The sequence below is a fragment of the Micropterus salmoides genome, unplaced genomic scaffold (genome assembly GCF_014851395.1).
Source record: "Micropterus salmoides isolate LMB-PRFRI ecotype aquatic unplaced genomic scaffold, ASM1485139v1 Ms_hic_scaffold_17, whole genome shotgun sequence".
Classification (NCBI taxonomy): domain Eukaryota; kingdom Metazoa; phylum Chordata; class Actinopteri; order Centrarchiformes; family Centrarchidae; genus Micropterus; species Micropterus salmoides.
Genome location: NW_024040817.1, coordinates 5,397,146 through 5,411,424, shown reverse-complemented (window position 1 = coordinate 5,411,424; position 14,279 = coordinate 5,397,146). Strand labels below are relative to the sequence as shown.

Genomic DNA, 14,279 nt, shown 5'->3' with positions numbered 1-14,279 from the left:
TAAGAAAAATATTTATTGTCCAGCAGATCCAACTCTGATTCACGTGTTGTATGTTGTTAATTGAAAAAGGTTTTAGCAGCAGTTAGCATTGGAGCTATCTGTTTTGATCTACTGTCAAAAACCCATGTGAAGTGTGGTAACATGACTTTATAGAAGAAGTGGTCGAACCAGCCGTGATGTCACCCGTTGGTTTGTGGACTCCCATTCTGAAGTCTCTAGTTTTGGCATTTTGGCCGTCGCCATCTTGTTTTTGTGGAACCAGACGTGACCATATTTGGACGAGAGGGTGGAGCTAGCTAGCTTGGTTAGCAAGGTGCTTCCATAAGTCGAGTTAACAGTGATATTAGCTGGGATGCTAATTTTAGCTAGCAACAAACAGGCTTAAAACAAAACATACTTACCGGAAAAATGACCAGCGGAGCTAACGTGATTGACAGGTCGCCATGGTAGCGACTTGTCAGTCACAAGGTAGCCCCGTCCTAAAGCCTCCCCTGCTTTCTGGTCCATTTTCCTCTAAATGGGACCATTTGCATTTATTAATTTAGCTAATTTATCCAAAACAACTTACAACTGCTATTTTATGTCATAGATGGACGTGTCACGGTGAGGGATTGAACCCGGATCTCTCACACCAAAGGCATAGTCTTATCCACTGCAACATCGCCACCATAATTTACTAAATGAACTTCATGCTGTGTTGAAGAAGACTTGAAACTAGCGACTGAGACCATAAACTCATCAGGAAAGTGTTTACTGAGGGAATAAATCAGCTGACAAGTAGAAACATTTTCTCAGAGACTTCTATACAATCACACTTCTTTCTGCAGCCGCTGGAGTCGCCCCCTGCTGGCTGCTGGAGAGGACGCAGGTTTAAGGCTTCATTTCTCAGACCCGGAGGTTGCTGCGTGGTAACTAGCCAACAACACACAGCGTGTAAATCAGATTGGCTAACAGCTTGTTTTGTTTTGCCTCTAGTGTGTCACTGATTTGCAAAACAGCCGAACACCAAAGGTACTATGAACACACACACACACACACACACACACACACACACACACAGGTCTGTGTTCCTGTTTATTGGGTTTCCTCAGCAGTTACCTCACTTCCTTCCTGTCAGGGTCCATTTCCTGTCCAGCGGCTGGTTTCAGACACACACACAGCTGTTTTCTTGTTCTCTATAAATGAACACAGTGTTCCCACTCACACTCACACACACACAGTCAAGGTGTTCACAGGTACGCAGTTGTGGCAGCTGATCCCAAACAGACCTCATAAACGAAGGCGAAACACAAAAAAATATTTTCTGTGCCGAGAGTGAAATCTCTTCCTTGGTAGATGTTCAAGATTGATTCCACTCTCTTGTCTGTAGAGTAAATACGGAGCTACAGCCAGCACACTGTTAGCATAGCATATCATGAAGACTGGAAAAATCCACAGACCAGCACCACAGCTTTTTAAACTCACCTCCAGGCCAGTGCCAAAGCATTTAACCTCCCAGTACAATAAAAACAGTTTTAGTGTCAGAGGATTTATGACGATAAAGGTTTTCAGAAACATCAAACCTGAAGGAGGAACTGGACGCACTGGATCCAAATACTGAAACATCATGATGTTTATTCAGCACCAAACATAATTCACCTTTAACAAAAACAAAGTCATCCTGCAGAGACAGAGAATACTGAAAGAGCTTCTTTTTAAAAAAACCTTCACCAGGTTACAAAAACTTTCACCTTGAAAAGTCTCAAACGGACACACTCGGGCTCTTATTCACGAAGATGTTATTCAAAGAGGTTTTAAAGCAGCAATCATACTTTTCATCTTCTGTGCGAGTTGAACTTTAAAAAGGGTTCAAACACCAAATAAAAGCCGTCAGACACAATAACAGGAACCTGCAGAGGAAACACGTTGGAGCCTAACAAACACAAGGAGCACATTTTCTGTCTTGCAAGATAAAAAAAAAAAATCCACCCTGCGCTAACAAGGTAATCATTTGTGGCAGCAAGATAACAAAATACCTTTCAGAACTTTGCCCTCATAATGCAAAGGGACAGCTTGGTGAAACATTAGTTCGCTGTGTTTCATTATATGAAATATGCCAATGTGTTATCTTTCAGAGTGAAAGTTAATATTTTCACACTGCTTGACATGTTTGACACGTTACAATAAACTCTTATGCTGGTTTCACACACAACGCTGGAAGAAGGTAGCATAGCGTAGCCCTGAACGAGCCGAACTCCATTCAGAAAACAAGCATTTTAAAAGTTGTTTGCTTGTCATCTTGCTGACCGACCCGACAAAGCATGACTTAATATTTTAAACAAATCAGCATCACGATTGAGTAATTTCGGCATCAGTTTGATCCGTTTATTCCAACTAAATCACAGCATATTCTTTATTTTGGACTCAAACAGCTGTAGTGATGGCGGGTTGCGTTTATTTGCATTCAGCAGTCAAACTCAAACGATAAACGTGATTGCAATGTAAAATTCGCGTTGTGTGTGAAACCAGCATTACAGTGAAGACAGAAGATGCAGAGGAGCAGCAGGAGGCCTGGATGAGTTTCTGTTCTTCACCTCCATTTTGGCTCCGCGCTGCTCGCCAACAGCCGGCGGTCGTCCTCGAACAGACGCTAAAGCTCCACCTGTTACCTCAGAAGAAGGGAGGGAGACTCCAGCAGCCACCTGGAGTCTCACCTGTGCAGGTTCCGGTCGTACCTGCAGGGAGCAGAAATGACATCATCAGGTTTGATTAGAGGTGAAAAATAATTTGTCTTTAAAAACAAAGTTAAAAGCAAAGACGGTATAAAAGAACATTTATACGTGACGTTTTGAAGCCTCCAGTTTGGCATTTTGGCCGTCGCCATCTTGGTTTTTGGAACCAGACGTGACCATATTGGAGAGGGTGGAGCTAGCTAGCATGGTTAGCAACGTGCATCTGTTATTCACGTTAACTGTGATATTAGCAGGGATGCTAATTTCAGCTAGTGACAAACAGGTTTAAAACTAAACGTACTTACTGAAAAATGAGCAGACGACTCCTGATAAGTTTTTTCAGCGGCGCTGGTTAAACGTGCACAGAGCAGCGGATACGAGTCGCCTCTATCCTGATTGACAGGTCGCTGAGTTATCAATCAGTTTGTAGCCCCGCCCTAAAGCCTCCCCTGCTTCCTGGTCTCTGTTCCTCTAAATGGGACCATAATTTACTAAATGAACATCATGCTGTGTTGAAGAAGACTTGAAACTAGCGACTGAGACCAGAAACTCATCAGGAAAGTGTTTACTGAGGGAATAAATCAGCTGACAAGTAGAAACATTTTCTTTCTGCAGCCGCTGGAGTCGCCCCCTGCTGGCTGCTGGAGAGAACGCAGGTTCATTGGCTTCGCGTCTCAGACCCGGAGCTTCCTGCTTGCTTCAAGATGAAGTTACGAGCAAATCTTTTCTCTGATGAGCCAACTTTTTCTGAACATTGCGCCAAAAAATTCAAACATGTTTCAGTTTCCAATAAGTTTCGAGAAGTTGTTTTCTACAGAACGAGTGTTTGAACCAGAGGAGGAAAAAAATACCGTAAAACTTCAATTAACATCAGAATCCCAGTTAGACACCTGACTTGTTTACTGGCCTGGTGTTGGGACACGTTTGGACAAATAGTAGCCTGGTCTCAAATAGTAGCCTGGTCTGTTTTTATATAACTTCTTTGGATGTATATAACCTCTTGAAGCCCACCGGGTCACCCTTTTCAGCTGCTTCTAAGCTGATTGGATCGTGCATACCAATATAAATGTTTAAACCATTGTCAGTATGGACATGCTGCACATTATCAGTCGTTCGGTTCATTTTATGGAACGACTACCATAGTATTGTTCATTCAGATTTACCGGTATGGTAAAGGAATTAAAGACCTGTCCCAAATACAGGCAGGTGAGTTCAGTGATTTAAGCAAATAAAAGGCTCAGGCTGTTAAGTAAGTTTAATAATGGTCTCTTAAAAGATTTTAAAAACAAGCCCTGAACATTTTAAGGACTGTCGATGTTTTATTATGGTGATTCAGTTCCTGTGGAAATGTTTTTATTCCTCTTCTGTTTTATAAGTGGATCCATTTCTTTTATTCTTCTTTTGGGTGATGAACTGTGACTTTGCTGCCTTTTGGTCAGAAATAAAAGATTTAAGAGACTCACTGCGTGACACAGTCTGGGATCTGCACATGCTCAGTGGGGATGAAATGAGAAAGAGTCTTGAGGGTGTCGACGAACTGGAGCTTCCTGCTGAACTTTGAGCTGAGGAAGAGGAAGATGGGAGAGGAGGAGGAAGACAATGTGGAGTTAGTTTGGTTTGTGTGCTCCTGAGTGAAGAGGAGGAAGAGGAGGAGGAGGTGGCGGCGGTGGCGGCAGCAGACCTGATGAAGGGCTTGATGATGGTAATGAGTGCTTTGATGTACCAGGTGGGATGAACCACGTAGAAACTCTTCAGGTTCTTCCTCAACCTGCACACACACACACACACACACACACACACACACCCCTATTATCACGCTGTAAGGGTTCACCCAGTCCATCCTCTAGGGGCCAAACAGGAAGTGAGTCAGGTAGCAGTCTGGACGTTGGCTGTGTTCAGAATCACGAACGTACTGACGTCAGAGTGAGGATTACTGAAGGCTATTTGTGCAGGTAAAACGGAGGAAAGCAGTTTATTCTCATGTGATAAAAACCCTGAGCGGCCACTTTATTAGGTACACCTGTACAGCTTCTCTGAGCTGGCAGGTAAAGGAGCTGTTGTACTGGATGCGAGCCGTTTTTATTTTTTTGTCCTCCCTATGTATGAACATGATGAACTGAGAAGAAAGTCTGCAGAACAAAGATATGTGTTTTAACAGTGAAGCTCTGCCGCCCCCTACTGGACAGAGACTGAAACAACAGCTGACTTTAACCGGCTTAAAGTTCAGCTGCATCTGCTCAACTACAAAAAAACAAATCAGCAAATCAACAATAACATCAAAACCCGAAGATGAAAATTTAAAGATTCTTTCCTTTAAAGAGCTGCAGGTGAGGAAGAAAAACAGGAAACTGAAGAGCAAAACTTCCTGTATTAGGACTTTTGGTTATTTTAGTGTAAACAAACATTTGGGTTATTCACTCTTGATGGTGTGAAAGTTTACCTCCTGTCGATGGTGGTGTAACACTCTCTGAGCCAGCTGATTCCTGGTAGTTTGTCTTTCTGACCTCCAGCACAAAGATAAACGATCACATAGTTTTCTGCGACCATCAGATCCAGAGTTCCCACGACGTACCTGCAGATAAACACAGTCATGGTTCCCTCAGGACGAACTGTAAAGTTCTCTGGTGATCCTCTGTTTTAAAGCCAGAACACTTGATGTTACGTGACATTTGTCTGGCAGATGATTTTATTCAAAGTGACTCACAACAAAAACATTAAAACTCAAATGGGCTCAAATATATATATTAAATTTGTGTGACATTTTCACTTAGGGGTGTCCTCACTGTTGTTGGTGGTTTAGACATTAATGGATGTGTGACGTGTTATTTTGAGCAGATTTACACTGTTCTACAAGCCACTCACTACTTTACACTGTAGCAAAGAGTCAAAAATGTGAGGGGTGTATATACTTTATAAAAAGTTACATACATATATACAAACATGAAGAATAATACAGAGAAAAGTATTAAAACAAACGGCTAAATAAATACATTTAGAAAACTAAATAATAAAATTTAAAAATTATAAAGGCAAATAAATAAAGAAGCATCTTAAAAGAGAAACTTCAATGTAGGTCTCATTGTATAATTTAATGAAGGCCTACATTTATTTATTTTTAATGTATTTTTGGTGCATTTCATCGTATGTTTATTTATTTATTGAGTTCATTTTCGCTTGTGGCAGACACGGTCCTCCATACGGATAATCGGTCAATAAGTTAAGTGTGGAACGCTGGACACTTCGGTCGCAATCTTGGCTACGCAGCGAAAGCGGAGGGGCCGCTGACGTATTTTCAAACTTGTGAAAATGGTGGCCGGGGAAGCTGCAGCGGGTTGCGAGTGTTAAAGTAAGTTTTTGATTAAACTGAATTGAAGTCAAATGAGCAAACAAGCCGGCAGACATTTTTGGCGGCTGACGATAGCAGTCACACGAAGGTGATAATGATCCGCCAAGTTACAATTCACCAAGAAGAGAGACGAAGAGAGACGAAGAACAAGAAGACCACCAAGACCAAGAAGACCAAGAACAAGGAGACCAAGAACACTAAGAAGACCACGAAGTCCACGAAGACCAAGACCAAGAAGACCACGAAGACCAAGACCAAGAAGACCACGAAGACCACGAAGACCAAGACCAAGAAGACCACGAAGACCAAGACCAAGAATACCAAGAACAAGGAGACCAAGAAGAACAAGAAGACCAAGACCAAGGAGACCAAGAACACCAAGAAGACCACGAAGACCAAGAACAAGAAGACCAAGAACACCACGAAGACCAAGACGAACAAGAAGACCAACAAGACCAAGACCAACAAGATGAACAAGAAGACCAAGACCAACAAGAAGAACAAGAAGACCAACAAGACCAAGACCAACAAGATGAACAAAAAGACCAAGACCAACAAGAAGAACAAGAAGACCAAGACCAAGGAGACCAAGAACACCAAGAAGACCACGAAGACCAAGACCAAGAAGACCACGAAGACAAAGAACACCACGAAGACCAACAAGACCAAGACGAACAAGAAGACCAAGAACACCACGAAGACCAACAAGACCAAGACGAACAAGAAGACCAGGAAGACCAAGACCAACAAGATGAACAAGAAGACCAAGACCAACAAGATGAACAAGAAGACCAAGACCAACAAGAACAAGAACAAGGAGACCAACAAGAACAAGGAGACCAACAAGAACAAGAACAAGGAGACCAACAAGAAAAAGAACAAGGAGACCAACAAGAAAAAGAACAAGGAGACCAAGAACAACAAGACCAACAAGAACAAGAAGACCAAGAACAAGACACGATGTGTGTGTGTTCTTTACCTGAACAGGTTATCCATCACATACTGGTAGTTTTCCAAACTATTCCGCGGCAGGTAACAGGAAGAAAACACAATGATGTCATTCATTCCGTCTCCGTAGTAACCTGAGAGACGACAGAGAAGGTACAACAGGTGAGGGAGGGGCCACAGGTAACCAGCAGATACCTTCACCGGCAGGTAAACGGTCAGACAGTTGGCTCGCCGCCGTACCTCCGTGTGACAGCACCCGGAGAAACGGCTCCAGGACGCTCATGTTGACCCGGCTCTCCTGCGGCGGTTCACCTGTGGAGAAGCAGCGCCACCTGGTGCCCTGACCGTCCACCATGTCCTCCCGCTCCAGACCCCCCAGTACACTGTGGTCCGCCCCTGGTTCAGAACCAGTCAGGGAATCAAACCTGGGACCGGGGCTGACCGCTCTGCGAGTCCGGGACGCCACGCCGAGACGCCGCAGGTCGTCTGGAAAACAAGCCTGTGATGTCATCGGAGGTTTTTTGGGATGGATTACAAACAATTTAACTTCTTTGGCATCCTCAGCCGTTTTGACCTTTGACCTCTCACCTTCCATGTCCAGGTCGTACATGGGGAAGGGCAGTGATTCGCAGTCAGAGGGCGTTTCCATGCCGTCCAGGTCAAAGTCCAGCCCCGTGTCATCATCGTCGTCGTCGTCTTCAGGTGAGGGGGACAGGAAGGCCGAGGGGAAGTCGTCTGAAACCGTCGACTCACTGCGACCTGAAGACGACCAACAAAAGTTAAATTCGCCCCCAACATCCCCAACATCTCCAGCGTCCCCAACGTCCCCAACATCCACAGCGTCCCCAACATCTCCAGCGTCCCCAACGTCCACAACATCCACAATATCCCCAACATCCCCAGCGTCCCCAACATCCCCAGCGTGCACAACATCTCCAGCGTCCCCAACGTCCACAACGTCCACAACATCCACAGCGTCCCCAACATCCACAATATCCCCAACATCCACAATATCCCCAACATCCACAGCGTCCCCAACATCCCCAGCGTGCACAACATCTCCAGCGTCCCCAACGTCCACAACATCCACAGCGTCCCCAACGTCCCCAACATCCCCAGCGTCCCCAACATCCCCAGCGTCCCCAACATCCCCAGCGTCCCCAACATCCCCAACGTCCACAACATCCACAATATCCCCAACATCCACAGCGTCCCCAACGTCCCTAGTGTCCCCAACATCCACAGCGTCCCCAACATCTCCAGCGTGCACAACGTCCACAATATCCCCAACATCCCCAGCGTCCCCAGCGTGCACAACGTCCACAACATCCACAATATCCCCAACATCCCCAGCGTGCACAACGTCCACAACATCCACAATATCCCCAACATCCACAGCGTCCCCAACGTCCCCAACATCCCCAGCGTCCCCAACATCCCCAGCGTGCACAACATCTCCAGCGTCCCCAACGTCCACAACATCCACAATATCCCCAGCGTCCCCAACATCCCCAACATCCCCAGCGTGCACAACATCTCCAGCGTCCCCAACGTCCACAACATCCACAATATCCCCAACATCCACAGCGTCCCCAACATCCACAACGTCCCCAGCATCCCCAGCGTGCACAACATCCCCAGCGTCCCCAACATCCCCAGCGTGCACAACATCTCCAGCGTCCACAACATCCACAATATCTCCAACATCCACAGCGTCCCCAGCGTGCACAACGTCCACAACATCCACAATATCCCCAACATCCACAGCGTCCCCAGCGTGCACAACGTCCACAACATCCACAATATCCCCAACATCCACAGCGTCCCCAGCGTGCACAACGTGCACAACATCCCCAACATCCCCAGCGTCCCCAACATCCCCAGCGTGCACAACATCTCCAGCGTCCCCAACGTCCACAACATCCACAATATCCCCAACATCCACAGCGTCCCCAACATCCCCAACATCCCCAGCGTGCACAACATCTCCAGCGTCCCCAACGTCCACAACATCCACAATATCCCCAACATCCACAGCGTCCCCAACATCCACAACGTCCCCAGCATCCCCAGCGTGCACAACATCTCCAGCGTCCCCAACGTCCACAACATCCACAATATCCCCAACATCCACAGCGTCCCCAACATCCCCAACGTCCCCAGCGTGCACAACATCTCCAGCGTCCCCAACATCCCCAACATCCACAGCGTCCCCAACATCCACAACGTCCCCAGCATCCCCAGCGTGCACAACATCTCCAGCGTCCCCAACATCCACAATATCCCCAACATCCCCAGCGTGCACAACATCTCCAGCGTCCCCAACGTCCACAACATCCACAATATCCCCAACATCCACAATATCCCCAACATCCACAGCGTCCCCAACATCCACAGCGTCCCCAAAATCCCCAGCGTGCACAACATCCCCACCATCCTCAGCATCCACAGTGTCCAACATCTCCAGCGTCAATGACACCTGGGATTGGTGCTATATAAATAAACTTGAATTTAAATATTTACTGAAATTGGCTAAAAACTGTTTATGTGCGCTTTGACATGAACACAAGAACCAACCAACCAAAACCTCGGAGAGCAAATAAAATTATTTTATTCAACAACAAACCGAAAAATAAACCGATAAATAAACAAAAAAGAAAGAATAAGATATAAATTTCACACGTGTGGAGTTTTATTTTATTACCTAAAGACAGACTGAGCGCCGGCGCCATCAGGACTTTCTTCTTGGTTGGTCGTGACAAGGCCAGGCTGCTGGGAGGATCTACAGACAGGAAGTGAGGTCACAGAGCGTTTCACGTGCGTTCAGTCTGAACACAAAGGTAACAGGACTCTAATAATAAAGATATTTATTATTTTCTATTGATTTTCTGTGATTCTTAGATCTTGGTGGTTTAATATTTCTGCCTCCCCAAAAACAAACATTTGTTTAGAAATTAACAAATTCCTTTTAAATCAAACTAAAACTAAACCGGTTCGTCATTTCAGTCAGTATTTCTTATTTTTTGTTAAAGTTTAGTGAAGTAATGATGTTATTCTACTTCTGTTACATTAAACTTGTATTAATTTAACCATGTAATTGTTTATTAGTGAATATTGAGGACGGGTCTGTACCTGGTCTGTCTCCGGTCGGCGTCTGTGGTTTCTGCTTGGAGACAAACTTGTCCTCAACAGCTGCTGGAGACAGGAAGTCAGAGAAGACACTGAGGCAGGAAGTCACTGAGACAGGAAGTCAGAGAAGACACTGAGACAGGAAGTCACTGAGGCAGGAAGTCACTGAGACAGGAAGTCAGAGAAGACACTGAGACAGGAAGTCACTGAGACAGGAAGTCAGAGAAGACACTGAGGCAGGAAGTCACTGAGACAGGAAGTCACTGAGACAGGAAGCCAGAGAAGACACTGAGACAGGAAGTCACTGAGGCAGGAAGTCACTGAGGCAGGAAGTCACTGAGGCAGGAAGTCACTGAGACAGGAAGCCAGAGAAGACACTGAGACAGGAAGTCACTGAGACAGGAAGCCAGAGAAGACACTGAGGCAGGAAGTCACTGAGACAGGAAGTCAGAGAAGACACTGAGGCAGGAAGTCACTGAGGCAGGAAGTCACTGAGACAGGAAGTCAGAGAAGACACTGAGACAGGAAGTCACTGAGACAGGAAGCCAGAGAGGACACTGAGGCAGGAAGTCAGAGAAGTCACTGAGACAGGAAGTCACTGAGACAGGAAGTCAGAGAAGACACTGAGGCAGGAAGTCACTGAGACAGGAAGTCACTGAAGACACTGAGACAGGAAGTCACTGAGGCAGGAAGTCACTGAGACAGGAAGTCAGAGAAGACACTGAGGCAGGAAGTCACTGAGACAGGAAGTCAGAGAAGACACTGAGGCAGGAAGTCACTGAGACAGGAAGTCACTGAGACAGGAAGTCAGAGAAGACACTGAGGCAGGAAGTCACTGAGACAGGAAGTCACTGAGACAGGAAGTCAGAGAAGACACTGAGGCAGGAAGTCACTGAGACAGGAAGTCAGAGAAGACACTGAGACAGGAAGTCACTGAGACAGGAAGTCACTGAGACAGGAAGTCAGAGAAGTCACTGAGACAGGAAGTGAAATCTGGACTGCAGAGATTACAAAGGCAAATGTGTGTAATTAGTTCCTAGTAACTAAAAATGAAGTGCTGGTATCTAAATCAATTGTTAGTTAAACAGGAATCGACCAGTAGGTTTTAAGGAATAAGCTATAATAACTATTATAACTGCCATAGTTGTGATTCTAACAGTTCTTTTCCTTTTAGTATAATCCTTTTTCTTTAAAGGTCGAGTTTGTCAGTATAAAGTGAAGACGTAAGACACCGTAAGACACCGTCCCTCGAGGAGCTGTCCTAATCACCACTCAGTATTTTTGAACATTAAATTAATCAACGAACTCATTAAACTAAAGAAGATTTCAACAAAAAGTATCTGTTATCCAGACGGGAGTGAAATAATCAGTTTCCAGCGAAGGAGGACCTGCTGATGAACTTTAACCAGATAAAAAGATTCTTCATAACGAACCAGACAGAATAACGAAGCCACGAGCAAAATATTTTGATGAGAGATGATTTAAAAAGGTGAGATGATATTTCCACTGTGCTTCAGTCTGGCCAGCAGGGGGCGCTGCCCAGGTGAAGGTGGACTCACCCTCCACTCCAGCAGAGTCGTCTTCTTCTGTCTCCTCCCCATCTTACAGACACAAAGAGGAGGACAGGTTCTTTACACCTGCTCAGGCAGGTTTCATGGTAAAAGTACACAAAGTAAAAAATCACAGCCAACATCATGACGCTCTGAAGTACCTGTGTCATCAGCTGACGGCGCTACAGGAGTCGAGGTGGAAGTTAAAGTACTACCAGCAGCTGCAGTATTGACAGTACGCGTAGTATCAGCAGTATTAGTGGTGGTAGTCGTGGCAACGTCCTCCAGAGGTGACCTGCGCACGCAAAAAACACGGAAACTCTTACAGACTGAAAACTAAAGGACGGATCGGTTCCTCCAGAAAAGCCTGTACTGAAGGACATTACCTGCGTTACACCAGCAGAACCTTTACTGCAGTAGAAGTACTAATAAAACACTGTTAAAGTACTCTGTTACAATTAAAAGTCCTGCACTGAAAATGTAACTGCAGTAAAAGTACTAACAGCACAGTGTAAAGTGCAGCAGGATGGACAAAACATGTTTTATAAACTCATGTGTTTTGTGTGTAAAAATCTGACTTTGATAAGTAACCTGTCAGATAAATGTGAAGTAAAAAGTACAATATCACCGTCAGAGTACTACAAATAGAAAGTGGCATGAAAAGAAAATACTACTAATAAAAGTACCTCAAATACTTAAAGTACAGTACTTCATATCCTATCCTTCATAGCCACAGTAAACATTCAGATTTCTGTCAGAAGCTCAGATTCATGTTTATTCTTTGTTATCGTCACGTTTGAAATCATCAGAACAGAACAAATCGATCGGGCTGAACACGAGAGGAACCTGAAAGAGAGAAAAGATCTGAGCTCATAGGGAGTCCAGGTGTGACGTCGACCCAGAACAGACGGAAACCCAAAGCTTTTACAGAAAGGTAAGAAGTGAACTGGATGACCTCTGACCTGGGTGACTCCTCCTCCTGTTCTTCCTCTCTGGACTCCATCTTGTTCCTGTTGACAAACACCTGATTACAATGAAAGTATTTCATTATATGCATGAGCGCCTTTAGAGGATGAGTGAAGCCATCACTTTCTTCTCTGTCAGGCTGCGAGAATAAAGACTCTGATCTACATTTCAGAGGGATTTCTACACATACAGTATATAAATACACAAACACATACCATTATTATCTTTACTGATATTTCTGTTATTACCACACTGACAGTCTGGATTAATCTATCAGTTGAACACGAGGGCGTCACTTCGCGTTGAACATGTGTGAGTTTAGGAAACCGGTGCGAGGTCAGAGGTGACCGTGGCAACTTACAGCAGGTCGTGAAAAAAATAAGGCGCATTAAAAGGGCGAAGAGGCTACTGCAGAGTGGACAAGACGAAAATACTGCATGAAACGTATAAATGGATAAAGAATTTGCAGAGAAAGAACAACGTTGCATATTTGACTTCCATACAGGAGGATCAATAAAACCAGAGACCATCCAGACTTCTGTCCATGAACAGGACTTCTACCTGCTGACGTGAGCTTTATTCCCCCGGCTCTTATCGTTAGCAGAGAGAGAGAGAGAGAGAGAGAGGGGGGGGGGGGCTGAGGACAAAGTGTTCCATAAAGAAAAGAAGGATTAAGACTCACTGTGTTCGCTCAGCTCGCTCGCCCTCAGCAGCAGCAGCAGCAGCAGCAGCAGCAGCCAGGTGAGACGGTCCAGCAAGGTGAGACAGGTTCAGGACTAACAGCCACGGAGAAACCGGTTTCACACCTGGAGACTCACCTGATCACGTCACGGGGACTGTTTATGGGTTTACGAGCGGACTCTCACACCCCACCCGTCTCTCTCTCTCTCTCTCGTACTCTCAGGGCTCGGCCCTGTTACCATGAAGACCGTGACTGAACAAGCAGGGGTGGAGCCTGCGGCCTGCGTGCCCCTACCTGCTGAGACACACCTGTGTGAGCCTGTGTGCCCCTACCTGCTGAGACACACCTGTGTGAGCCTGTGTGCAGATTGCATAAGTGATGATTCCTTATTTTCCTGCTGGTTGTGGTTTCTGAGTTCAGTGTTGTGACTCGTTCGGTCCAGTTTATCACACGCAGTCTGAGCTAACTGCTAACATCAGCATGCTAACACGCCCACAGTGACAGCGTTGGTGTCTCACGCTGCGTCTCACCTCCACACACGCCATTCTGAGGGCATGAGTGCGTTCACACTGTGAAGGATGGTGCACTCATAAACAACCCATTCTCTCCCCATGGCGTCCCATTAACGCCCTGGGCTCCGCGCTCAAGTTAGCAACAACAAATATGCAGCGTCCGGTTAATAAAACTAGAGGTTCAAATTGGGAAATGTTGCAGTTTGGCCAAGTTCGGGCCCCTAAAACACGCGGCCAGGTTTGGGCCCCTAAACCACAGGTTCGGGCCCCTAAAACACGCGGCCAGGTTTGGGCCCCTAAACCACAGGTTCAGGCCCCTAAACCACGCGGCCAGGTTTGGGCCCCTGAACCACAGGTTCGGGCCCCTAAAACACGCGGCCAGGTTTCGGGCCCCTAAAACACGCGGCCAGGTTTCGGGCCCCTAAAACACGCGGC

General features: G+C 45.9%; 1 protein-coding gene across 3 annotated transcripts; it reads right to left on the bottom strand.

Moving 5' to 3' along the window:
• Positions 1-1,588: 1,588 nt before the first annotated feature.
• Positions 1,589-13,885, bottom strand: LOC119906911 (BCL2/adenovirus E1B 19 kDa protein-interacting protein 2-like). Of its 3 annotated transcripts, none has more exons than XM_038724367.1 (13): positions 13,333-13,885; positions 12,647-12,708; positions 11,846-11,979; positions 11,694-11,735; positions 10,138-10,200; positions 9,710-9,787; positions 7,594-7,764; positions 7,246-7,491; positions 7,037-7,139; positions 5,152-5,283; positions 4,393-4,479; positions 4,175-4,273; positions 1,589-2,714 (listed from the first exon to the last, which is right to left on the bottom strand). In XM_038724367.1, exons 2-13 carry the CDS (start codon positions 12,685-12,687, stop codon positions 2,690-2,692), a joined length of 1,221 nt encoding a protein of 406 aa, XP_038580295.1. In that variant the 5' UTR covers positions 12,688-12,708; positions 13,333-13,885; the 3' UTR covers positions 1,589-2,689. The 3 variants fall into 3 exon arrangements, with proteins under 3 accessions (XP_038580295.1, XP_038580294.1, XP_038580296.1); XM_038724366.1 differs by having other exon boundaries at positions 12,647-12,694; XM_038724368.1 differs by having other exon boundaries at positions 10,138-10,197; positions 12,647-12,694.
• Positions 13,886-14,279: the final 394 nt, after the last annotated feature.